Source organism: Rattus norvegicus, chromosome 12 (assembly GCF_036323735.1).
Source record: "Rattus norvegicus strain BN/NHsdMcwi chromosome 12, GRCr8, whole genome shotgun sequence".
Taxonomy (NCBI): Eukaryota; Metazoa; Chordata; class Mammalia; order Rodentia; family Muridae; genus Rattus; species Rattus norvegicus.
In genome coordinates this window covers 20361075-20381502 of record NC_086030.1, presented here as the reverse complement: position 1 = coordinate 20381502, position 20428 = coordinate 20361075, and the positions used below count along the sequence as shown (strand labels likewise).

The 20428-nt window shown below is 53.3% G+C and overlaps 2 protein-coding genes across 10 annotated transcripts in view; one reads left to right on the top strand and one right to left on the bottom strand.

Moving 5' to 3' along the window:
- C12h7orf50 (similar to human chromosome 7 open reading frame 50) overlaps nucleotides 1–20428 on the bottom strand; it is a 103923-nt gene that overhangs the window by 21388 nt on the left and 62107 nt on the right. The gene's annotated exons all lie outside the window — the stretch shown is intronic.
- On the top strand, nucleotides 381–15713 carry Gpr146 (G protein-coupled receptor 146). 5 transcript variants are annotated; one of them, XM_017598438.3, is made up of 3 exons: nucleotides 477–592; nucleotides 7741–7814; nucleotides 11884–15713. In XM_017598438.3, exon 3 carries the CDS (start codon nucleotides 11909–11911, stop codon nucleotides 12908–12910), a length of 1002 nt encoding a protein of 333 aa, XP_017453927.1. In that variant the 5' UTR covers nucleotides 477–592; nucleotides 7741–7814; nucleotides 11884–11908; the 3' UTR covers nucleotides 12911–15713. The 5 variants fall into 5 exon arrangements, with proteins under 5 accessions (XP_006249019.1, XP_017453927.1, NP_001102532.1 ...); XM_006248957.5 differs by lacking the exon at nucleotides 7741–7814 and having other exon boundaries at nucleotides 381–592; NM_001109062.1 differs by lacking the exon at nucleotides 7741–7814 and having other exon boundaries at nucleotides 492–592; nucleotides 11886–13599.

Here is a 20428-nt window from a genome sequence, read left to right as displayed (position 1 = left end):
TTAGCCAGAGACAGCCTTGAACTTCTGATCCTCCCTGCTCTACCTCCTGAGTGCTGGGACTGCACCACTACTTCTAGCTTATGTGATGTTGAGGATGAAACACCGGGCTTCTTGAAAGTTAGGGAAATACTCTAAAAAGGCATCATTTCCACTTTCGCATTGGACAGCAGCTACACAGTGTGTTAGGGCTGTTTTTCTTCAGACAGCTCCACACAGGCGCCTGTAGGCCCCGGGAACCACGAGTCGTGGAAATTACAAACTTTGATCGGGCAGGTGCGCGGCTCTCCAGTATTAAGGCGGCCTTGTCCGGCCATGGGGACTGTCCGTCCGGACTGGGGGCGGAGCCTGCGGGAGCTAAGCACGCGAGCCAAGAAAAGGGCGGAGCCACAGGAGCTGTGGGTCGGGAGAGAGGGCGGGGCCTGATCGCTTTGCTCGGCGGGCGGGGGCGGGACCACGCGAGCGGCCCCCGGGGGGGCGGGACGGGGTCACGTGTGTACACAGCCCCCGCGGCGTGCGCGCCGTGAGCTCCGTTGCCTCCTGCAAGCCCAGCTGCCCGCCCGCGGCCGGTGAGCGGGCCGCCGCCCAGCGAGCGGTGAGTGGGGCCCGGGGCGGGGAGCCCCTAGTGCTCGGTCCTGGGAGGGAGGGGACAGCGCCGAGTTGCGCTGAGTGGGCACCAGGGGCCGGGTGCACGGTCCTGAACCCGAGGCGGGCGGTGGGTCTGCTGCCCGCGTAGGCGGACAGGCTCTCCTAGGACGCTTCGTCCCTTCCGAGCGTCAGGACATTTGGAACCCGTGTGTAGAGATAGCGGACCTTGCGCCATCGGCCCTGGACATTCACCGGGCATAGGAGGCAACGCCAGGAACTAGAAGCCCCAGGTGAAGGGATACAGCTCTGGTCCTCAGGCTTGCTGACTAGGGCTAACTTAGTACCGCTGTCCAGAAAAGCACCTGCCAATTTAGCGCGCCCTGACTGTGATTATGTTCTTGAGAGCTGCATTCCTGCTCTGGTCCTGACCCAGCAGCTTGACATCTATGCCCACCCCCATGCATCGGAGGCATTGATAACCTGGGGATAAGCTAACTTTAAAGAACTATAAATTAATCCTATTGGAACGGCTCTGAATGTGTCCTGAGGTCACTCCATGCATAGGAGGACCAGGCACTATCTCTGAGCGTGCAAGGAGATACTATTAATAATTACACCGAGGGTACAGTCACATTACCCTTAACCTGTCATGTAGGTCTTTGAAGAACTACCACAAGGTCCAGATATCTAAACTAGAACCTCTGGTGTCTCCCAGGGTACAGTGTATCACAGTAGACTCGGTGTCCCCGTGACTTCTTCTTCATGAAGAAGGTTGAGACACATTCACCTAATGTGAGGAGGGTACATGGGGATTTAGGTCAGGATGTGTAGGCTCAGCATGTGCAAGGGAGTGAATAAATAGTATGCGCCAAGTTGGGAGGGGGATGGCTGGGCATTCTCTCCTCACCCACCATATCCTAGCATGACTCCCCCCTTTAATGACCCAAACATACTGAGACATATCAAGGCCAAGCTTCTGGGGGAGTAGAAGACCACAGATCTCCAGAGTAAGTGCTCACATGTGAGTTTTCTGTTTTCCTTAAACCTGCCCTAGCCACTTGCTCCTGCCTGCAGCCTCCTAGCTTCCCAGCAGCCCCAGCTGTCCTGACCCAGCAGCTGGACAGTCAACCTACAAGTCGGGCTGGCCAGTACTGGGTTACGTGTCCCTGAGCTCTCAAAGGCCCCAGCCCAGGACTCCAAGCACCGCAGAGGCTTCAAAGAGCAGAGAGAAGTGGTTGAGTTTTTTGTCTGGTTTGAGATATTGCTGAGAGAGCCCCCTCATCCTAAGACAAAGCACAGTAACAAGGACCAGACAGCCTGTGCATCCCAATGTCCACCCCAGAGGCCCTCACCCATACCAACAGGAGGAGTGGCTAGGAGTTTCCCCATTTGAATCAGGACCAGAGTAAACCTAGCAAAGGACTGCTGTGATCAGGGCAAATATGACAAGAAGAATAAAAATAACCACCAGGGCCGTGATAAGATCTGTGGCTTTGAGCGCTTCCCTGCAGGTGAAGCCACACCCAGTTTGTTTAAAAGCTGAGGTTATCAGGAGCCCAGATGGGGGTGCACGCCTACAGTTCTGAGTTTGCCCCTCGTTCTGGAGACACCTCTATCTATTGTTATTTTCCCCCACCGCCTCCCAATGTCGTGTTTGTGGTTGAGGCTATAGGTCCCAAACTGCGTTAGTCAGGGAAAAGTCCAAGTTAACAAACTGTGAGCAAGAATAAGTTCCGTCTTCCTCCGGGACACCCAGGGTCCATATAGGCACCCTGCCTGCTCCAAGGCAGAAGTAATTTGGTTTCAGTCTATGTGCCCCACCCCACCCCCAGCTTTAGAGACAGGGTGCTGCTTTTATGTGTCTGAGGCAAGCAGGCTGTCTGCTCCAAGCTTGCTCCTCTGCACACAGAGATAGGGGGCTGAGCCTGGCCCATGCTCCTTCCTCTGCATTGTGAGCTTGGAGAGCAAAAGGCTGTGAGAATCCAAACCACTCACGTGCGTGCGTCATTCCGTTTTCTTATCACAGGCCAGGAAGGCAGAGGAGTGGTTACAGGAATCAGCCTGCCACAGCCTCTGCCTTCCCGAGCAGTGAGTTCCTACGGCTCAGTGTTGTTTGCCAAGACTTCTGATCATCACTACAAAGGGAAATAAAATCAACATCTAGAAGTCATTTTTGAAGCACTTAGTTTTAAAACACGCAGCCAAAGTTGAGTCTCCTGGCACACAGAAGCAGGTCACCTTATACCAACCCATCAGGCCTACAGTACAGCAGCGGATGGCCTACTGTGAGTGTCTGCATATAAATCTGAACGTGGAAGGAGTTAGGGCATGACCACAGTCCCGTACCCGGGGCACCAAGCCCAGTCTGTGTCTTCATTCACACGTCTTCCCCATCTGCAGAGATGGTGTCACCCAGTGCCTGGCTGGGGGCCTGAGGTATTCCCAAAGGTGCACTCAAAGATCCACCAGATGAACGGGGAGCAAGGACCTAGGTAGGCCAGGACCTGCAATGAAGACCTGGGGTGTTTTTCCCCTTCCTCGCTCTCTTTTTCATGGTATTGGGGAGGGAATGCAGGACCTCATTGAGCATGGTAGGCAAATGGTCCACTGCTGAGACACGGGACGCTCCCTGGGGGATTCTAGGCAGATGCTCTCCTGCTAAGCCACACCTCCCAGCCCTCTGTTTACTTTGAGACAAGGTCTCTCCCAGGTTGCCCAGGCTGGTCTTGTATTATTACACTGCAGCCCAGACTAACTTTGAACTTGGACTCTTCCTGCCCCAGTCTTCCTCTAGGTAGGATACCTAGCTTGTGCCATCACGCCTGGTGGACGGATGGTGCCAGCCTAAGTTGTGAAGCAACAGGCTACAGAGATTCCCCTGAACAACAGATGATGCGATTTCCTGATTAACAGGCAAGACATGAAATATGGAGTGTTGAATGAGTCTGCTCCAGCCACGTAGGAACAGGAGGGTCTGGGTCTACTAGCACTGTCTGGGGGCTGTTGCCTCTGGGGCTGCTTCTGGCCGCCTAGCGTCACAGGAAACCACTATTTTTTACTCAGTGTGGCCATGCTGTTGCTAGAGAAATCCACTAGCAATGAACTAACTTAGACCTCGTGAACTTGTTTTAAATAAGGCATAAAAAAAGATGTCAGTGTCTCATCTTTAAATGCTCTGACAGACCAGCTGAGAATGGACTCTGGTCCTTGTCAATTGTGACCATGAGCAGGGTCACTGCTGTGCATTTGCTGAGCAGGGAACCCCGTGAGGGGTCCAAGTAGCACAGAGCCTCAAGAATTTTAAGTTACAAGCGGAAAACACCCCCCCCCACACACACACAGCTACTTCCTTCCCAATTCCACATGCCTTAGAAAGCAGTGAACTCAGGCCAGTGGAGCCCATTGTTTACCCTGTAGTTTAATACTAGAGAAACGTCAGTGCGCTCGCTGTATCCTCATCAAGCTCCAAGCCAGAGCAGACTATATCTGCATAGCCTCTGCTGCCCACCTAATGGCCGTACTGGAGAAAGCCAGGTCCCCGGAGTGAATTCTGGAAAGTCTTGACATTTGCCCCTGTAGCCACACCCCACCCCTCCCTGATAGCTCACGTGCAGTGTGTCTCTTGGGTCCATGTGCTCTCATGCCCGCCCGCCCTCCGTTTCCCCTTCCCATGTGTCAGTTGACACAGAGTCCGAGCGAAAGGTCACAGACCAGCTTCTGTTGCTCCGATGACAGCTAGGAAAAAGACTAGAGATCTGTGCCCAGTGCTTCTGAGGCTTAGAAAGCACTCTTGATGCCCTACCCCGGACACCCAAGCTTGGGGGAGTTTCTAAGTCTACATCTGGGGAAACTGAGGGACAGGATGGCAACAATCTGTCTAATCAGAGGGGCATAGTCTGTAGGCAGAAGGGCTGGCAGGAAAGCCTCAGCCCCTGTGCCTGTCTGTCACAGGAAGAGGGGCTGAGCTTCCCAAGAGCTCCCAGCAGGGGCTCCCAGTCTCACTACCCCTATGTCCATTTCAACTCTTCTCCTGGGTGCAGCATACATCGGGCCACAGGTGTAATCAACACCTGTAGGTAAGGACGCTATTTAGAGCTTGACACAGTGGCCTATGCCTGTAATCCCAACACGCAGGATTGGCTGAGGCAGTGGGGTCATGAATTCAAGGCATGCCAGGCCTTCAATATTAAACCCTGTTTAAAACAACGACAGAATAATCTTCTATTTTAAACTTGCACAACCATGCCTAAGTACCCTGATGTGGCATGTTGGGGACATAGAGGCCCTAGGTTCCCTGTGGGGACAGCGTCCACTGCAACTTGGGCTGTACAGAAGGGCAGACCTCACAGGGTGATGTTCCCCTCAGACCTGCCTGGACCCAGCTCTGAGCGAGGACCTGTTGATTGGCAGCACAGTGCCACAGTGATCTGGGCACGTGCGTTGAGACTGTCTACAGTGAGCCAGCTATAATGGACATTCTTGGAATCCCAGGACTTAGGCAGCTGTAGCAGGAGAATCACAATCTGAGGCCAGCCTGAGCTACGTAGTGAGACCTTAGTCTCAACAGAATCCAAGACCCCAAAGTTATGTTCTCAGGTCCGAGAGCGAGATGGTAAACTCCTGACCTGGACAGTACTTCTCGGAACTTCAAGGCATCCGAATATAGTTATGTTCTTGCGGAGGACCCCGTCTTGCAGGTCTCTGTGGTCTAGGATGCAGACGAGGTTTCCTTTCTTTAGTGCTCCTGGATAGCCCAGAATGATGGGGAAGAGGGGAAGCCCACTGGAGAATCTTCCCTTAGGCATCCCAGCCTTCCACATTGGAGGGCACTGGGACCCACAGCCAAGTCCTCAGAAGGCCAAGGGTGGTGTCTGAGGGAGAGAGAACCACCACCTAGGTGCCCACCAGCCTGCTCAGATCCAGGTACTAATTAGGCCACACCAACCAGGATGGAGGCAGTGCTCATTACCGGGCCATTCTGTCAGGCTTGGAAGGGTAGTGAACAGGTTGGCTGAGGTCATCCTAGAGTTAGCTAGGCAGCTTGGGCAGGAAACAGGAATGGAGAGTTCTTCCCTGGGGTCTATTCTGAGCTGCCACCCTGGCTGGGGTAGGACTGTCTTTGTACCCACTGTCATTCCTTCTATCAAAACCTTGTTCAGGTCCCACGGCAAACGTCAGTGCCATCTAGACTTGTTACACACAAGGAGAGCCTCCTTGTCCTGATCTCAGTCCTCCCTGACACCTGTGCTCTGCTCCTCACTTTGCTGCTTTGTGGATGGAGGAGACTGAGAGGCTATCAGCTGAGGGGTTCAGCTAAGTGGGGATTATCTCTGCTCTCACACACAGCCAGGTGTCCCCTGCTCCTGTAAGGCTGGCCTCTTTGTCCTTTCCTTAGTCTTCTGCTAACCTCACATGCTGGAACCTTAAGACCCTTCCCCTGGGGTTGTACCACTGTTGCTAGTCTGTGTGTGTGTGTGTGTGTGTGTGTGTGTGTGTGTGTGAGAGAGAGAGAGAGAGAGAGAGAGAGTGTGTGTGTGTGTGTGAGAGAGAGAGAGAGAGAGAGTGTGTGTGTGTGTGTGTGTGTGTGACAGAGACAGAGACAGAGACAGAGAGACAGAGAGAGAGCACCAACATCGTCCATATCCCCTTCCACTGTTCTCTGTTTATTTCTGAAGTTTCACTGAAGCTGGAGCTCAGTGATTCATCTATGGGCTGGCCAGCAAACTCTGGGAGTCTGTCTCTGCTTCCCCAGTGCTAGAGTTACAGACATACACAGTCTCCCCAGCATTTCATATAAACGCTGGGTCAGGTCCTCGCTTTACCAACTGATCTACCTCACCCCCTTCCCCTTTTATGATTGTAATTAACAAAAGTCTGACAGAGGGCAAGTGAATCACTGTATCATTAATGAGTTCATTAGCAAGCTAACTGCTCTTCTTGGGTAGCCTAAGGCCTGTGTGGTCCTGGCTCCTTTGTCCTCTTAGCTGAGGTTCCCCGTGCTTGAATGAGGGGGTGCCCAGAATGAGGGACACGTTGACCCTCTGTCCTGGCAAAGTTGGGAGTGAGTTTGGGGCTCGTGTTGGCCAGAGCCTGAGCTGGTAGCACCTCCCATGACGATGTAGATACAGAACGAGAGTGTGTGGGCTGCCACAGTACCCTCTGGGAGACACATCTGGGGTCGGTGGAGCCTGAAACCAGCAGGCCAGCTGCGGGGAGGCTGGGCTTTCTGAGACAGAGAGGTCAGAAGAAACCAAGAGCCCCACTGACGGTGTGAGGGCCACTCAGAGCTGGCAGAAGGACTTAGCAAGGTTGGACTATGATTGAGAGGAGCCTGTAGCTGCCAAGTTAAGATTGGCAGCCATCAGGAAGAACAGGGCATTGAACAGGAGACAGAGTCATGGGCTGGCCTGGCTTCAGAGGGGTGACTTGGTGCTGTGTCTGAAGACTGTGCAAACCAAAGGAGACCTGGGTAGGCAGGAATTGTGGGGGAGGACTTCGGGTATGGGAGCAGCCAGGAGTAGGAATGGAATAAAGGAGGTGTGATAAGGGTAGGGTCTGGAATGATGAGGAGAGAGGGAAAGGGAGAGGGAGAGGGAGAGAGAGGAGAGAGAAGAGAGAGAGAGGAGAGAGAGAGAGAGAGAGAGAGAGAGAGAGAGAGAGAGAGAGAGAGAGATGGCCGAAACGTGGGGGACAGGTGGGGTGTTTCTGGCAACACAGGGCACCCACAAGCATGGGCTGGGCTAGTGGGCAGTGTTTTGTGACTAGAGGAAATGTTTTCTCCGTGGTCTGCTGAAGAGGGGCTGGCAGCAGTTGGCAGGGCCCCAGAAGTTGGGTCATTAATGAATTGTACTCACTCAGGCAGCTTTGGGCAGAATGTGACACGTGCTGGGGGCAAGTGCTGGCCTCCACCTCTGCTGTCTCTATGTTGCTGCATAGGGGGCACCTCCCTGGAGCCTACCCTATTATTGGACAAACTCAAGCATCACCTGACAGGCGCAGGTCTCAGTGGAGACCACCAGACGATTTCTTCCCAGCCTCCCACTGGTTTCTGATCCAGTTTCTCAGGAAGGAAATTACCAGATGGCCTGGCTAACTGGAAAGACAGCCTAGCCCAGGTCAGAGGGTGGAAACCATGTCATTGTTCACTGACTACAGGAAGTCCACCTTCTCCAGCAGCAAGGAAAAGAACAGGAAAGAAGATGCAGGGAGACAGGAACCCTTGGAAGCCTGTGAGTACATCCACACCCACATGCTATGGGGCAGTCTCCCTAATTCCCTTCTGTGGACAGAGAGGTTAGTTGGTTGAGACCACTGGACTTGCTGGGACACTACTGTTAGGTGCCCACAGCCTCAAGGGGGGTGACCCCAGTGTACGGTGCCCCAAGTGGAAGTGACTGGACTTGAGGTCCCCAAGGCCAGAGCTCTACAGCCAAGCACAGAGACTGGCTATGGTCCTAGAGTCTTGCCTGTTGCTCCCAGCTGTCATAAGGCCATCCCCAGCTGTTCCTCTCCAAGCTGCAGCCTACACCTTAAGGTGGGGAGGGAACACTCTCAGGGTGGCCAGAGGGACATCCCTAGGGCAGAGAAGTTGGGGCGGAGGCTCTAGTGACACTCTGACAGACCTATGCCTCTGACGTGGCTGATGCAGCCTACACAGCCACTCTGCTCTTGGGATCTCCCAGCTGTGCCTGCTGGGAGGAGGCATCTCCTAGGAGCAACATCAGAGCAAGCCATAAAGAACATCACTTTTAGAAGATAACTGAAAGCAAGTCTTATTCTGGCTTTTTTTTTCCCATCTGAAATAAAAGTTCTGATGAGTAAGAAAATTTCGAGCAGCAGTTACCGGATAGCTGCTAGACAAAGCTTATCAGCTAGCTGTTCAGCACCCACAAGCTGGCAAGAAACATGCCCCTCCCCAGTGCACGCAGGCTGGTTAAACAGCGTGGCACAGCCCGCAGACCCAGGCCATGGCAGGCGGCACATGAATATGGAGGGAATTCTACCCAGACAGACACACACTGTTCCACATGATGCTTTCCCTAAAGCCCAGCTGCTCACCCAGTGCGAGCCCGAGCCCTACCTCCTGCCCCACTTCTCACTGCAGGCCATTAGCAGTCCGGGCAGCTGCTGTGCCCACCAGGCTGCATGGGGGCCACAGCGGGGCAAGCAGTCCTGCCAGGCGACAGTGCTGTGTTGCCAAGTAGTAGCTCCTGCCCGCTCTTATGGCCCTGGACAGGTCACATGCATGCACATCTGGAAGTGCACGTGTGGGAGGCTTTGGACCCCCTGCCCCAGCCCTGATGTTTTCAATTCTAAGCCTGCCCTGTGCCACTGCTGTGCCTTCAAAGAGCCTTGTGTGTCCCTGGACCTGCAGTGAAAGCAGCCAGCATCTCTATGGCGGAGTCTCAGAGAGGTCCAACTATTTTGTCCTTAGTTCTACAGACAAAAGTCTGTTCAGTTCATTTCCTCAAGGGAAAGGGAACTCAGGACTGAACTAAACTGCTCCGGGTCTCGGGTCTCCGGGTCTCCGGACCTGAGCTGCCTGTACCCGACCTGCAGGCCTTCCCTGCCCTGGGGCTGGATGCTCCGGGGCAGATACAGAGCACCCCTCCACCCACCCTCCCACCCCCACACAGTGCAGAGGATGTGAGCACACTTGATCTGGAGGGCAGACTGTCCAAGTGCCGCCTCTCCTCCCGAAACCAGCTGTAAACACAGATAGGGAGGGGCCTCCCTGCCTGCCAAGGGAGCCAGCAGCTTTGTGAGTAACCGACTCACGGGAAACAAGTGTGGCAGGAGTTGTGTGTGCTGCTCACGGGCATCGCTGGCTGGGCTCCCTCCAGCCCTGGCCCGCCATGCTGCCTGCCGCTGGCCTCCGAGGGACTTGAAATAAAGGTAGGAGCTTGGTGGCTGTCACTTACTGCAGGCTTTTTTTTTTTTTTTTTTTTTTTTTTTTTTTTTTTTTTTTTGTGGTTCTTTTTTTCGGAGCTGGGGACCGAACCCAGGGCCTTGCGCTTCCTAGGTAAGCGCTCTACCACTGAGCTAAATCCCCAGCCCCACTGCTGCAGGCTTAATGGGGCAGAGGATGAGGAAACTAGAACTGATGACCTGCTACCAAAGTGAGTCACATACACGTGAGCAAGAGGGACAGAGCAGAATCCTTGGACAGAGGGAGCTCTTATTCGATACACAGAGTGCTGTACAGTCATCTACAGTACAGGGTCTGGAGGGCACAGTTCCTGTTGTCGGTGTTGGGAAACTTGTTCTCATCAGAGGATCTTGTGGACTCTCATAGCCTCTCTCCACACTGAGGAAGAAGGGTTAAAAGTGGACCAGATGGTAGACTTTCCATAAAGCCTGCGTCCACAATGCTAACCAAGGCCAGGTCAGCAGCAATGTAATGTGGCGGTGGGAGTGGTGACCAGGATTGGAGAGAACACTCACTAATGCCCACCCACACTGTCCACAGAATACCCACTCTTCCCTGTGGACTGTGGCACTGTGGTCTGGTGGATGAAGCTCCAATACTGTGTGCTCCTGTTCAGCCACCAAAGTCAGGAGTCACATATGATGCCCTGGGCCTTCTGTGCTAAGTGCTAGGGGAGGCGCCACAGAACAGAAGGGAACAGGAGAGCAGGCCCGGAAGAGGTAACCAGAAACAATAGACACCACAAAGAGACATACTTCAGGAGTGGGCCAGGAGTCGGTGTGCACTGACCCTCCGCGGGCCAGTTCCCAGCTCCCCATGAAGCAGGCAGGGGACACCAAGTGAAACCCATGTCTGGTAGAGGATGTAGCAAGCATTTGTCCTTGAAGGAGGTCAGGGCCACTTAGTACTAGGCAGGGCCCCACTCCCTGGCCTTTTTTGTCTATCCATTGTCCTAGCTGCTGGGAGCACAGGTGAGGACTGCAGGGTCTTTGCTCAGTGGCCTCCCATGTGCTACATCTGAATAAGTCCCAGCATCACCTGCTGAGCTGAACCCTGTGTGCCTGACCTGGGAGGAAGACAGGCTGATGTCCAGAAACACACGATGCCAATGGCACCAGAATAATGGCTGCCACTGGAACTCCCCATCCCACCCAGAATTTCTGCTGGCCTGTGCATATGTGGTGGAAGAAGGACCCTCCATCACTGCTGTGACTGTCCCTGTAGTTGGCTGTGTAGAGCAAGTGGGGGACAGCCCTTAGTCCCAGTGGGGGCCCAAGGCAGGTGGACTAGTGCCAACACCAGCAGCCTGGCTTCCTCACTTTGTCCCTGCAGTCTGGGAAACAGGAATGTTCACTCCAGTGTATCTGCTCGGGATGCTTTTTCTCTTTTGATCTTGTGAGCCAGAGGTCTGGTTGCGCCAAAGTATAGTTTGACTGTAAAGTTCCCCATTAAAGAACTGGGTGTCCCTGAAGAACAGGTGAAGAGGAATTCTCTATAGACCTGCTTGCCAAACTCGCATTCACTTACATCAAGACTGACTGGACAGACTGCAACACAGGCTCTGTGCTGCCCCGTGGGTCAGTGACCCTGGGGGAGGAAAGGAATTCCGGGGCTCACCCAGGCCTCCCACGTCTCCCTGCATTGCTGGATCTGGGTGCCCAGGAACCTAGCAAGCGTCAAGAGTAACTACAAAGCTGGGGAAATGATGTGGGTACCACGCAGCGTCCATGCTCAGCCTCGGCGGTGCCTGTGCCTGCTGTCTCCACACACCTCCAGGGCAGTAGCTCTCCCAGGCTCTGCTCTCAGGGTACAGTGCATGGGGCTACAGGTGTACAACACCTGTATCTCACATGTGCTTATCCGTGTGCTTGTTCTGGTACACACACACACACACACACACACACACACACACACACCCTCTTCATGTCCCCCTTGGCACACACCATGGCAGGTGTGTGTCCATGTCCTACCAGATGACAGCCTATACTAATATCTTCTACAAAAGAAAGAGGGGGCAGCCTGGCACTGCCGAGTGCTCTGAGGTTCTGTGGGTTCTGTCCCCAAAAAGTCCCCTAACCAGTGCCAAAAGGCAGCAGTAGCTCTGTTCATGGTGACAGGCACAGCTGGTGCAGTCATGGCACAAGAAGGCACATGGAACATATGTCTAATGGTTTCTGCAACAGCCTCTCTGGTGGGTCACCTGGGGTTTGGTTTCCTTCACCAACAGTCCAGGAGTCTCACCATGGCTATGGATGGCTACAGCAGCCTGGCCTGGAGCCTCCTGTTTGCAGGCGCACATATGCTGGCAGATGCAGGTACACACGTACACAGGAGAGTGGTGACTAACTCTGTCCCTTCTCTCTCAACAGAGCTGCGAAGCTGGGGTGAGCTGCCATGTGGAGCTGTGGCCCACTCAACAGCACAGCGTGGGCTGAGGAGCCGCTGTGCCGGAACCTGCGCCTGGGGCTGTGGGTCCTCTCACTGTTCTACCTGGGGGCAGGTGTCCCTGTGGGCTTAGGCTACAATGCTCTTTTGGTGCTGGCCAATCTGGCCAGCAAGAACAGCATGACCATGCCTGATGTGTACTTCGTGAACATGGCTGTGGCGGGGCTGGTGCTCACAGCACTGGCACCTGCGTACCTGCTGGGTCCTGCCCACTCCAGGTGGGCCCTGTGGAGCCTCAGCAGCGAGGCCCATGTGACACTGCTCATCCTGTTCAACGTGGCTTCCCTGGTGACCATGTACTCCACTGCACTGCTGAGTCTTGACTACTACATCGAGCGTGCCCTGCCGCGTACCTACATGGCTAGTGTGTACAACACCCGGCACGTGTGTGGCTTCGTCTGGGGAGGGGCAGTGCTCACCAGCTTTTCCTCCCTGCTCTTCTATATCTGCAGTCATGTGTCTTCTAGAATTGCCGAGTGTGCCCGGATGCAGAACACGGAGGCAGCCGACGCCATCCTTGTGCTCATTGGCTACGTGGTGCCAGGTCTGGCTGTGTTGTATGCCCTGGCACTCATCTCAAGGATTGGGAAGGAAGACACACCCCTGGACCAGGACACCAGCAGGCTGGACCCCTCAGTGCACAGGCTGCTGGTGGCCACTGTGTGCACACAGTTTGGCCTCTGGACACCTTACTACCTGAGCCTGGGGCACACAGTGCTAGTGTCACGGGGAAGGACCGTGGAGGGGCATTATCTGGGCATCCTACAGGTTGCTAAGGACCTGGCAAAGTTCTTGGCCTTCTCAAGCAGTTCTGTGACGCCGCTGCTCTACCGTTACATCAACAAAGCCTTCCCCAGCAAGCTCCGGCGCCTGGTGAAAAAGATACACTGTGGGCGCCGCCACTGCTCCCCCGACCCTGCGGGGATACAGCAGGTGATGGCCCAGGCGTAGCTGACCCTCTCTGGGCCGACGTCCAAGGAGAGGGCCTGACCATGAGGAACACTAAAACTCAACTGGACGCATAGCACTTTGTTCCCCAAGCACATGGTGCTTCCAACCCAAAAGACACGCCGAAGCCAGAGTAGCACAGCAGGGCATTTCTCTTGACATTTTCTGTGTTTTCCCCTAAAAGACCAATCTTGGTCTTAAGCTGCATTGTGGAAAGCAGAGGTGCCTTCTGTGAAGAGGCTGCTTCTAACTAACCCTCACCATCCCACCCACGGTGTGTGCCTTTCTCCCAGGGGCATCTTCAAGGTCCATGTCCTCAAAAGCAGGCTGACCTTTGGTTTCCCTGATATTTGGACTTTCTAAATGAAGCGATGAAATCTAAAGCCAGTATTTATACTCCATATTGATATGATACTTGATTCTCCTATTATTTTTTTAAATAGAAAGAAGTGTTAGAAAAATACCTAGTATTAAGAAGAAGGCAGTTCAGGGGAACACGGCTGTCGCAAATACCAGTGTTACAGCTTGAGGACAGGACAGTGTGTCAAACCTGTGGCAGCTCCACAGCCACTGCTGACAGTGACAGCTATGGTGCACTGGCCCTGTCCCCACCCACACATCTGGCACCTCTCCTCTACTGCGTGAGGATCTTAGTATAGGTCTGTCTTCCCAATGCTTCCACATATGCACATAAATAATGGAAGGAAAAGTGTGTTCTCTTAGTGCCAGCGGTCTTCCAGAGATCTGGATGTGGTAAAGTGTTAGCCAGGCATGGAAGGGAAAGGCAGGATGGTATGAGGCTAGGCGCTCCAAGATGACAAGGGACTGGCATCCAGGGAAAGCCCAGCTTGGCCAGTCCCACACGGCTGTGGGGTGGTTCGCAATGAGGCTCACCTCTCACAGGTTCCTCTGGGCCTTTTACCATCCTTGTGTTTGGTGATTATTTACTCTAACGTGGGCATGAAAAGAAGTCCCACACCAGCCTTGTCTAGGTTACATGGCAGTCCACAAGTCCCTGCTCCTAGTTCTAAAGATCTCCATGTGACCATCTAACCTGACAGCCTCTACAGAAGGCCAGTGTGTGATCCATAGCCGGTGGCCTTCCCACATGGTTCCAGGGCTGGTCCTGGCTGCTCCGAGTCGGTAACTTTAGTTTTATCTATTCTATGCAAACTATATCTTCTTGGATGGTGACTGCTCCAGTTAATCTGCCTTAAGGAGAATTAGGGAGAAACATGAGGCCCTCAGCTCATGAATAAACCAAAGGGCTGGGTTAGACAGGCGTCTTCAGAGTTGCTTATGGCTGAAGAATTTTGAGGACTTTAAAGTGGCAATGCCTGATTTTCCTACCATTCCCCCAGGCGCACAGCTGAGTGAGGGCTCTGAGGCTTCCCATCCTGATGGCCATACTGAACACCTTAATGCTTGCCAAAGAAACAAGAACCCTCACCATGAATAATCTAGCTAGGCCTGGCCTACAGGCCCGCTATAATTGTCCTATGGGTGAGAGCAAGCCCAGGGACCAAGGTCAAGGCAAGCAAAAGGCAACCTAAACTCTGTGGGTCACAGAGGAAACAGGATTCTGGTGGGCAGGGCTGTTTGCAGTGTCAGGTCCCAGTTCAACGGTCTTTGCCCTGTGGACCATTTTGCACCCTTTGCTACAAGCAGAGGTCCAGGGGAGGGGCAGACCCCAGGTCTAGGGGTTCTATGCCCTGGAATCCTCACCCCAGTCACCCACAAGCAAGGTGGGGGAGGCCCAAATCATGTTCCTCTGCTGTACCTTCTCAGTGGCCTTAGGTACAGACTGGCTAGGTTCTTGGGGACCTGTGAGGGATTGGAAGCCAGGACCAGAGCTGTGAGAATGAGATCAACTGTATGGCTACTTGCTGCAGGGATAACAGTGGAGACCCAGATGCCTACCTGGGTCTTCCTGGTGGGGCCACACATCACCAGAGTAGTGGCCATCTGCAGTGCTGATCCCTTTGCTGTAGAGACCCCTGGAGTGATGCACCCTTCCACCCGGGGCCCCATTCCCACCCCCACCAGCCTCCTCCTTACCCCAGCTTTCCATCACAGCCGCCCACGCTCTGTAGGCCCTGGGCTCGGATGTTTGCTGTCTGTGATCCTGTGCTAAGTTCACTGTGTGTCTCCAGGGTCTGCCTCCCAATTCTGCCCTGCACCTTGCACCTTCCAAAGTAGGAGAGAACCTAAACCACACAGAGGTTACTGCGTGCGTGCGTGCGTGCGTGCGTGCGTGCGTGCGTGCGTGCGTGTGTGTGTGTGTGTGTGTGCGTGCGCGCGCGCGCAGCTGTGCTTTCTTGCGTGAGTTTAAGACTTCCCCAAGGCATACTCTTCCCCAAGGCTTGTTAGTTTGGCCGTTGACACCGTCTTGATGGTTTTATTTACAACGAATGTTCTTATTTTCATTCACTCATAAGAAAGCTTGCTGTGCGTCATTATTCAGGATCCCAGAAAGGGACCTTTTTCTTGGGTTTCCTTCACAATGCCACATGACGCGACATAGGAAACCATTGCTCACTGGAGCAGATATGCCCAGGAACCACCAGACACCTCTTCTGTAGAGAAAGCTTTCAGCAAAGGTCAGGCCAGAGAGAACTTAGGACAATAAACTGCGTGTCTGGTTTTGGGTTTTGAAGCCTGTGGGAAGATGTGGGTGTTCTCACTCCTTTCCTACAGGATATACCCCAGTGGCTGGGTCCATTTGCCGAAATTCTGTGAATGTGAAAAAGAAACTACTGATGAGAGTCACACTTCTGAAGACTATTAAATTATTTAACACTCATCACCCTGTCTCCCTTTATGGCTTTTTTAATGGTGGGGGTGGGAATTCTCACCACCAGGACTTTGCAACAGCGCCTACTACTAAGCGGTACAGTCAGGTCCAATGTCTTACTTTCTAAAATGTGTGCTTCTAGGGTACGTGATTTGTATCAGGAACCAACAAGCAAAGTCCCTTAAAGCTGGCTGTTTCTTGGGGGCTGGGGATTTAGCTCAGTGGTAGAGCGCTTACCTAGGAAGCACAAGGCCCTGGGTTCGGTCCCCAGCTCCGAAAAAAAAAGAACCAAAAAAAAAAAAAAAAGCTGGCTGTTTCTTGGCTGTATATGCAGCTTGGTGGAAGGGGGCTTCCTTAGCACACACGCATGAAGTCCCAGCTTTGGTCTCAGCACCCGCATGACCCTGGTGTGGTGATGCATGCTTATAAACCCGCCAGTCATCTGGGAGCTGGGAGGAGGGCAAGGGCATCCTGGGCAACACAGTTTGAATCTGAGCCCAGTTGTAGGAGACCTTGTCTCAAGACAAGGTCTTCAGGGCTGTGGAGGTCGCTAAGGGATTAAGAACACTGGCTATAAACCACGTATGGTGGAGCACACCTATAATCCCAGCGCTTGAGAGGCAAAGGCAGGGAGATCTCTGAGTTTGAGGGCAGCCTGGTCTACAGAGTGAGTTCCAGAGTAGCCAGGACTACATAGAAACCTTCTCTCCCCACCCCACCCCCCAACAACAACACTGGCTGTTCTTCCTAAGGACTTGGGTTCAATCCCTTGTATCCACAGGGTGGCTCATAGCCATCTACATTTCCAGTTCCAGGGGATCTAACACCCCACCCATCATGTGGGGCACCCAAGTGGCCTTCATGGGTACCCACGTACACATTAACAATAACACAAATCTTTCTTTAAAAGACTGTTTCCACTCATACTATAAATCTTAGCACTTTTCATTTACTCTGTAGTTTGTCTACAGAATTACATTAAGCTGATAAACCTAGAGTTGCTAGATGGCACGTACCCTGTGACTGCAGGCCTTACGGGTAACAGAGAACTTGACACTTTCACTCAGCTGGCCGCAGATTAGCAAGGGAAAGGCTATACTTTTGTACCATCCTACTTTTCCCCAAAACGTCATCCATCTTTAGGGACAGGCTGAGGGTCTCGTTACAACCTAGTAGCTCCCTGGGGTCCCTGAAACATGTGGGAGGGTCCACCCCAGCAGCAGCTGACCCCACTGTGCAGAGTGCTGGGCGATAAGTAAACAGGTAGGAACCTGGGCGTGGTGCTCATGAAACAGACCCCGTGCTCACAGTAAGGAGTGAGTAAGCAGCTCCCAGTCTGGAGTGTGCTGTGAGCTTGCCTGGCTTTGTTAAATGCATGTGTGAATGAACGTGCAGTTGGGGGTGTGCTTTTCCTGGTACTCTTATGGTGTAGTCGGCTTCGGCAAAACCAAGAGCTGAGATCAAGGGAGTCCAAATCCACTGGATCCGACTTACCTTGAGGCACAGCCTCTCTGGAGGATCGTCATAGTCCTCTGTGTGGTCCACCAGGGCAGTAGTGCAAGGACGGGACTCCTCCCACAGTTGAGTTCCCTGGCCTTGCTACACTGTTAGATGTACAAGTGGCAGGGTCCCTGAAAGATACACTGAGAACCTCAGCAAGTGTGACATCCCTGCTGCCACAGGACCAGGCACATAGCCTCTAATCCTGCCCAGCATGTCCCGCAGTCAGCGGGAGGGACAGGACCAGGGGTGCACAGCGAGCTTTCCAAGGGAGGAACTCGAGCAGAGGTCCCCTAAGCAATCACATGCACTTCAGGTCTAAAGAGGGAAGGCAGTGCTAACTACGTTCCCAGACTTAGTCACTGTTTTCTTCTGGGGTGCACGTTAGGCCCCCGAGGTTTCTTTCCAACCCTAATCTGAGACATATCATAGCTAAGTCTCCGAGCTTCTTTTTAGAGAAAGGCGGGATGAGCCAGGATCCTGCCACTCAGCTCCCCTAGCCGCCCTGCAGTGAGGGAGCCAGTGTCCCTGGCTGATGTGTCAGGTCACAGCTAGGAAAAGGGAAGGACTTAAAACCCACCACTGGGGGTTGGGGATTTAGCTCAGTGGTAGAGCGCTTGCCTAGCAAGCTCAAGGCCCTGGTTCGGTCCCCAGCTCCAAAAAAAAAAAAAAAAAAGAAAAGAAAAAAGAAAAAAAAAAAAACCCACCACTGCTGGAAAGTTATACTCGTTATGTGTTCTGACCACCCACTCCTGCTTTCCCCACTCTATTTCCAGGTCTCCCTCCATTTGTGTGTGTGTATGTGTGTGTGTGTGTGTGTGTGTGTGTGTGTGTGTGTATGTATGTATGTGTAATATGCATTGTGTGCGTGCATGAGCAGTCACCCTGGACACCCAAGAGCCTGCCTCCCTAGGCCACTAAAGGAGACACTGTCTCTGGGGCCCTGAGGAATTTTCTAGAATGATGGGAACAGTCTCTTAATGGGTCGCTGGATATGTGGCTGCATGCACCTGTCAGAACTCATCAGCCAGGAACCTGGAGATCTGTCAACCAGGTCAGGTATGGACTGGCCCTCAGTGTCTCCTGGGGAGAGGACAAGAATGGCCAGCTCCATGCCATCCTCATCATGGATGACATGAGCCTGGGAGACACACACGGAATGCTGTAAAGTGAGAAGTGCTGTCAATTTCAAGCTGTGAACAGAAGAGCCCGCCTTAGGACTTCCCTGGGTTTGTGTGTTTCCTGTCTCTGAGACAGGCTTAGCTTCAGAGCTCCACCTTGTGGCTGTCAGTGGACTTGCCATCAGTGACTTCAAACCACAGGCAGCACAAGCCAGGGGCAGGTGGCCAGGAGCCAGGAGAGGACAAGTCAGGCAATCGCTATCAGCTTGCCAAGCCCAAGACCCTCCCTCCCACATTTGATAACGTGGGTCCCAGCTAAGTATCCCGAGCAACCCCACTGATGTTCACTACAGGAGGGATTTACATGGAGAAATGCTCTGATCTCTAGGGCTTCTGAGCATGACGCTGGGCTCCTTTACAACATATCCTATGATCTTTAGCAAATGTGGGTCTGGGGATGAGTTTGTCTTTGCCACACCATGGAGAAGCTGAGGCACGATGGGTCTAGGAGGCAGCGTGGCTCTCAGAGGGACGGAGGCCCTAACACTGGCCATTCTTTCCCTTTGCTGTAGAGGACATGTGTACCTAGGGTTGCTCTCTTGTAGCCTTCTTGCTCAAAGTCACAATCTTGTAGACTTCTTCCCAAGTCACAATCTGCTGAGGCCATGGAGGCAGGCCCCGGCACCCTAGCCAGCATGCGCAAAGATCCCACGTACTCCAGTGGTAAGGCATGGCTAGTCTATGCGCAGGCCACAGATGGACCGCTAAATACCGTGTGGGGCTCTCAGGTCTCCCCTGCTGTGGCAGACACTGCAGTGGATATGGAGGACATGAACAAGGCCCTATCATATAGCAGCCCCCTGCAGGGGGCTTATGAGACTGAAGACACAGGCTCCCCTCTCCAGGCTGCAATGGCTTTATAGGAGGAGTCTGTCTCGTGAACCTGGCACTATATCAAGTGTCCCTACATTCTCCCTCCCTGTGCTTTCAGGAAAACCCAAGGGTCTGGGCTCTACTAAGAGGGTCTAGATTGTTTCACTATGAGTTCCCAAGTCCTGTGAAGAGGTGTAAGCAGCTGGGAGAATGGGGATCTTCTCAGGTCTCATGGACTCCTGACACACTCTTGGTCAGCCACACGTACAAGGTCAGGTCTGAAAGTCCTGTAGACAGTAACGGGACTCAGGCTCTCTGTGACCACAGGAAACTCTGCCTTGATTAGTACCAAGCCCAGTGTGATGATTTATATCAACTAGATAGATACAGAATCACCTGTGAGACAAACTTCACACACCAGCCAAAGTTTTTCTAGAGTGGGTGGACTGACTCGGGACTCTCCCCGAATGGGCAACTCCAGTTCATGGGCTGCCATCCCAGATGATAAACAGGAGAAAGCAAACAAAGAAAATATCAACATCTACCTCTCTCTGCTTCCTGAGCACAGTAGCAGTGTGACAGCAGCCTCTTGTACATGCCTCTCTCTTCCCTGCCATGAGACTCTCCTCTCAAACCAGGAGCCCCAAATCAACCCTCCTCCCTTAAGTTGCTTTCTGTTAGATGACAGGATCCAATCAATACAGCGCAGGAGGGGCTGGGCTGCAACTACACACACTCACACAAACATACGCCCCCAAGGCAGATCTCTGCACAGACACAACTCGGGATTGTACTTGCCAAGGACTCAGCAAGCTTGGGCTTCCATCACGGCTTCACCCTGAGATTCCTTGTAGCTGACTCAACAGGGCAAGTGCAGCCAAGTCTTAGAGTCTCTCACCCACAGCGAGGAAGGGAGGTGACTGCTGAGGGGGGATATAGTGCCCCCAAGTCCTTTCACTAAAAAGGAGGCACTAGCAAGGGGTGGGACCCGGGTTAGGGTTACTACCGCTGTGCAGAGACACCATGACCAAAAGCAAGTTGGGAAGGAAAGGGTTCACTCGGCTTACACTTCGACAGCACTCACTGTTCATCACTGAAGAAAGTCAGGACAAGAACTCAAGTGGGGCAGGAACCTGGAGCTAATGCAGAGGCCACGGAGGGGTGCTGCTTACTGACTGGCTCTCCCGAGATGCCCGGCTCAGCCTCCTTTTAATAAAACCCAAGACCACCACC